Source organism: Helobdella robusta, assembly GCF_000326865.2.
Source record: "Helobdella robusta unplaced genomic scaffold HELROscaffold_382, whole genome shotgun sequence".
NCBI classification, from domain to species: Eukaryota; Metazoa; Annelida; class Clitellata; order Rhynchobdellida; family Glossiphoniidae; genus Helobdella; species Helobdella robusta.
The window spans coordinates 4403-9081 of record NW_008704837.1 but is presented as its reverse complement, the minus strand read 5'-3'; the positions used below and the strand labels follow the sequence as shown (position 1 = coordinate 9081).

At 34.9% G+C, this 4679-nt stretch overlaps 2 protein-coding genes across 2 annotated transcripts in view; both read left to right on the top strand.

Moving 5' to 3' along the window:
* Positions 1-1844: 1844 nt before the first annotated feature.
* On the top strand, positions 1845-2930 carry HELRODRAFT_184384 (hypothetical protein; the record flags this gene model as incomplete). Its single annotated transcript, XM_009023976.1, has 2 exons — positions 1845-2054; positions 2505-2930. 2 exons carry the CDS (start codon positions 1845-1847, stop codon positions 2928-2930), a joined length of 636 nt encoding a protein of 211 aa, XP_009022224.1.
* Positions 2931-3366: 436 nt separating this feature from the next.
* HELRODRAFT_105135 (hypothetical protein) overlaps positions 3367-4679 on the top strand; it is a 5662-nt gene continuing 4349 nt past the window's right edge. The window contains exons 1-3 of the mRNA XM_009023975.1: positions 3367-3443; positions 3888-4054; positions 4343-4465. Of these exons, the coding sequence (XP_009022223.1) occupies positions 3420-3443; positions 3888-4054; positions 4343-4465 (314 nt within the window). The 5' untranslated portion in view covers positions 3367-3419. The remainder of the gene's footprint in view (positions 3444-3887; positions 4055-4342; positions 4466-4679) is intronic.

Genomic DNA, 4679 nt, shown 5'->3' with positions numbered 1-4679 from the left:
CATATCACATCCAGTTGGAGGAAACGCAATAAAATAACCAAAAAGTCATTTGTAATAATTCGTTAATGTTTTTTACAGATGAAAATTTACCAAAAATTCATTGTGCAAATAAATAAGTTTTAAGCTGACTTCGAAATTGTAAAAATGGTAGGTTAGGGTCACGTAAGTAAATAGGTAAACCATTCCAAACAACCGGGCCAAGAACGCAAAGTTGCGGGAACCCGTAGCTAACTTTGTAGTCGGGATAAAAAACAAATTGCGCTCGGTTGATCGGAAGGAATATTATGAAAAATGACATTTGTATGATTCCAATCTATCAATGAAATAGGGAGGTGCTGCATTATTGACACATTTAAACATCAAAACTGCTAGCTTGAAGAAAACACGTTTCTCAACCCTCAGCCAGTTCAACTTATTCAAAATAGGCGTAACATGATCGAATCACCCAAAATCATCTTGGCCGCACGATTCTCTACTGACTGAAGCTTTGAAAAAGACTTTTTGGTGACACCATGAAAAGGACCATTGCAATAGTCCAGTCTGGAAAAGACGAAAGAGGAATCAAACTTTGAAGGACAAACGTGTTCAGTGATTTTTTGACATTGCGTAATAAAGGCAGTTGGCTGGAGCAGACCCTCACTAAATTATTGATATGTAAATCCATCTTTAAGTTTGAGTCAATAATAACTCCAAGACTACGGACAGATGTGGAAAATTCAATGACGTCATTGCCTATACAGATTGAAGAAATTTTGACCTTTGACAGCTGCTGCCATGAACCAACCGGTAATATTTGTGTCTTAGATTGTTAACTTTAACTGATTCATACTCATCCAAGAGCTAATTTCAATGAGACTATCAATCAGTTTATTCAGAGAAGCGTCAATCGAACCAACAGGACATGATACCAATAACTGAATATCATCAGCTAAGGCGTTGGAGCTGAACTCATCTTGAATGATATCAAAAACAAATGCAGCACTCATATCAAGTAATGCTGAAAAAAAACGCATTGAAAATTTTCAAAGTTTAGTCCTCCGCTAATGTTTTATAGATCCGCCTCTGTTGGGCAGAAAAAAATTTGAGCTTGGTATCGGGCCTGTCATCGAGCTCTTCCAATTTGTTCATTCGTTCGTTCGTTCATTCATTTGTTCATTTATTCGTTCACTCATTCATTCATGGAAAAGTTTTTTATCCTCACAAACTTGTAATAACTTTTTTCCGTTATAATTACTGATGATACCATATTCACGTAAAATTTATTATAATATTATTAATAATTATGATGGTAATAATTTTTTAAAATTTATGACGTAGTTCTTTGTTTATTTGTAAACTTTGTTTACCATCTTATTTTCTTTTTTTGTAATTAATATTACTGGTAATTGTCTGCTGGTAAATATTTCGTGGTATTTATTGTTATTATTATTATTTCATTCATAATTTCCTGGATATTCCAATTGGGGTTTGTTTTTCTTTTTTCTTTTTTTGTAAGTGTGTGTGTGTGTGTTAAATAGTTAAAAATAAAAACCATAGATGTCTCGATGTAATAACAGGCTACGCTGAGACAACTATGATAAAAACTCACATACGCGGATTTGTCTAAACTGAACGTTTGCTTGATTACTTGACATAAAATATAGGTCAAAATGAAACACACACTTCACACACACACCTCACACACAAACACACACAAACACAAATACACACACATCACAGATCCGCACGGACACAAACTCACACAAACACACACACATACAAGAATACACACAGATACACATACGTTCCAGATCTACACGGACACACACACACACACACGCACGCACCTCGCCTATCTAGCCGGCATGGAAATAAACCCGGAAGAAGGAACCTTATGCGATACAACAAATTCAGGGCTGGGCGCTTCAATCGGTATCGAACTTGGACCGATATCGGAAAAATATTACGACGAGGAGTACGTGGAGAGCAATGACGTGAGGAGCGTATTCCTCAACCTAATCGCCGGACTGATGGTTGAGAGGCCGGCCGATTATGTAACCTACATCGAAAGTAAGGTTGGTAGGTAATCAGTAGTAAGTATACCTATTATGTAAATTACATCGGAAGTAAGGTTAGTAGGTAGTCAGTAGTGAGTATACCTATTATGTAAATGCTTAAATATTTTTACACCTTTTATTTATTTTTCATTGTCATTTCATACTATTGCCTTTCATGTTCGCTGTTACATTTTCTGCTGGGTCTGTCTGCCAGATTCTGATTTTTTAAAGAATGGAAAAAAGTAGTACGAAGGCTACTAGACCTTGTGGGTTGGGGTGGCTTTGCTACTGATTCATGATTTTTATCATTTCTCGTGCTATTATTATTATTATTGTTGTTGTTGTTGTTATTATTATTATTGTATTTGTTGTTGTTATTTGTTGACCAACCGATCAACCAACCTACCAATCAACCAACCAATCAACCTCACCTTTACCAACCAACCAAACCAACTTCACCCACCTCAGTTGAAAGAGATTCAGCACGAGAAAAACCTCGAGAAGAAACGATTTGTAGTGCCACTGGTCGGCAATATCGACTTGGGACCAATTCAATGTAGAGAAAAGTCTAAGTCAGAAAAAAATGAAAAATTTGCGAAAGTGATAAAAAGAGCAAACGGATTCAAGTTCGCCGATGCATTCCATCCGTCCATGAGTCCCATCAAACGAGAACTGTACCATTATTGTCCGGATGATAGTCAGGTTTCTACACCCAAAAATGAGAAATTCAAGCTGGACCCAAAACATCCTATCGACGTTTATGATCTGGCTAGTAGAATTGAAATACCGAGAGGTTTTGGGACGTTCGAAGAAATGGTGAAAACCGAAAAGGAACTCTTTGACATCACACTCATCAATCCATCTCTGCCATTTAATTTTGAATTGAAAAAATAAACTATTATAGTTGTAACATTTATTTTGAGAAATTGTAACCTATGACCTGATGTTTTTAGCCGTTGTTATCTCCTGTTTATGACCATTATATATATATATATATATATATATATATATATATATATATATATATATAGAGAGAGAGAGAGAGAGAGAGAGAGAGAGAATATGTATGATTGGTACTAGTCGAATTTTGTCAAATGACTGTGATTGAATCGCACAGTTTCAAAACCGCTGATGTATTTTTGTTGAATTTTAGTATGGTTTTGAATAAACAGTAGTTAATTTTGAAAGCAGGCAGACCACTTAAGATGAAAGATGATTTTTTGCACATTTTGACGATTCGTATATGTAGATTTTAGATTTGGTGATATTGACGATTATATTTGTTGTAATTAATTCATAAAAACCTGCCATCCCTACATTTTTACCGATCTCTGGCTTCCTTAAAAATTTCTGCATAATTTTCTCGCCATTTTAAATTTAGCGATGGAGCAAAATCTTATTAATCTGGTAGATTTTTGTTCAATTTAATTTTTTCAATTTAATAATTGTTAAGCTAAATTTTTTAAACAGTCCTGCTGTTTTTCATGCGTGTACCGTCATTATTCGAAGATTTCTGAGCAATAGTTCTTTATCTTCTTGTTGCGCGTCTAGCTTCTCATTCAGTGTTACTTTCTTTGTTCCTCTAAGAACAAAAGCAGCCGACATTTTTAATTTCAAACTGCAGATTGTTATCATGAAAGTCCGTTGTTGCTAATTATTGAAAGTGATTTTAAACTTTCATTTGTGTAATCTTGGTTTTTACTTGAACTTGAATTGCAATTTCTATTTTGATTAGTTAGTTAAATTTGAATTTGATAGGAATTTATGTTTTTTGTTTTGAAAGAAGTTTAGATTCTGAATTTAAAATTTTGCTTGACCATCTATTAATGTTTTGTGTTCAATTTATTCAAGAATCCAAGCGATGCACCGGTGGCATTCAGCCATGAGGCTGAGTTGAAGGAGGCAGAGAAAGATTTGAACAAGTACAGAGGTTACCTGTTGTCTCTCAATAAGGTTTTCGAGTGGGAGCCCCCCTATGTCCCTGGCATTGCCATTGGGGTCCTAACTGTACTTTTTGCGTCAGTTCATTTTTAAATATTCTTCATTGATTTCTAAAATTAGACTTGTTTTATCAAACCTTGTTTCTGTTTTCTTTACTCATTGCTTTGTTTATTATTACTTAATAAATGAATAAATCAATGCTATTTTTGATTCAATACTAATCTTGTATCCGTTATTTTATTACTATAAAATGCAGTTAATTACAATCCATATTCCGTGGCCTGGGGATAATCGTTGTTATTTTATTTTATATAATGGGTGAATGATTATTTTTATGCATTTCCTTAAATTTTCATCTATGCCAGCATCATCTGGTATGTTGAGCCGACTGTACTGACATTATTTTCGCTGGTTGGAATCATCCTCTGCGTTCTTGAGTACTCTGCCCCGTTTGTCAGCAATCAGTTCTTCAGACAACCTGAACAATGGTGAGTCACAAATTTGTGATATGTTGGTGTTTGCTGATTGGTTGGTGTTGGTTGTCTGTGTTAGCTGGTTGGTTGGTGTTTGTTGTCTGTGTTAGCTGGTTGGTTGGTGTTTGTTGGTAGGTTGGTGTTTGTTGGTCATTTAGCTGGTCAGTTAGTTGGTGTGGGTTGATCAGTTTTTGGGTTTAGCTAATATGAAAATAAACTGATTGTCTCT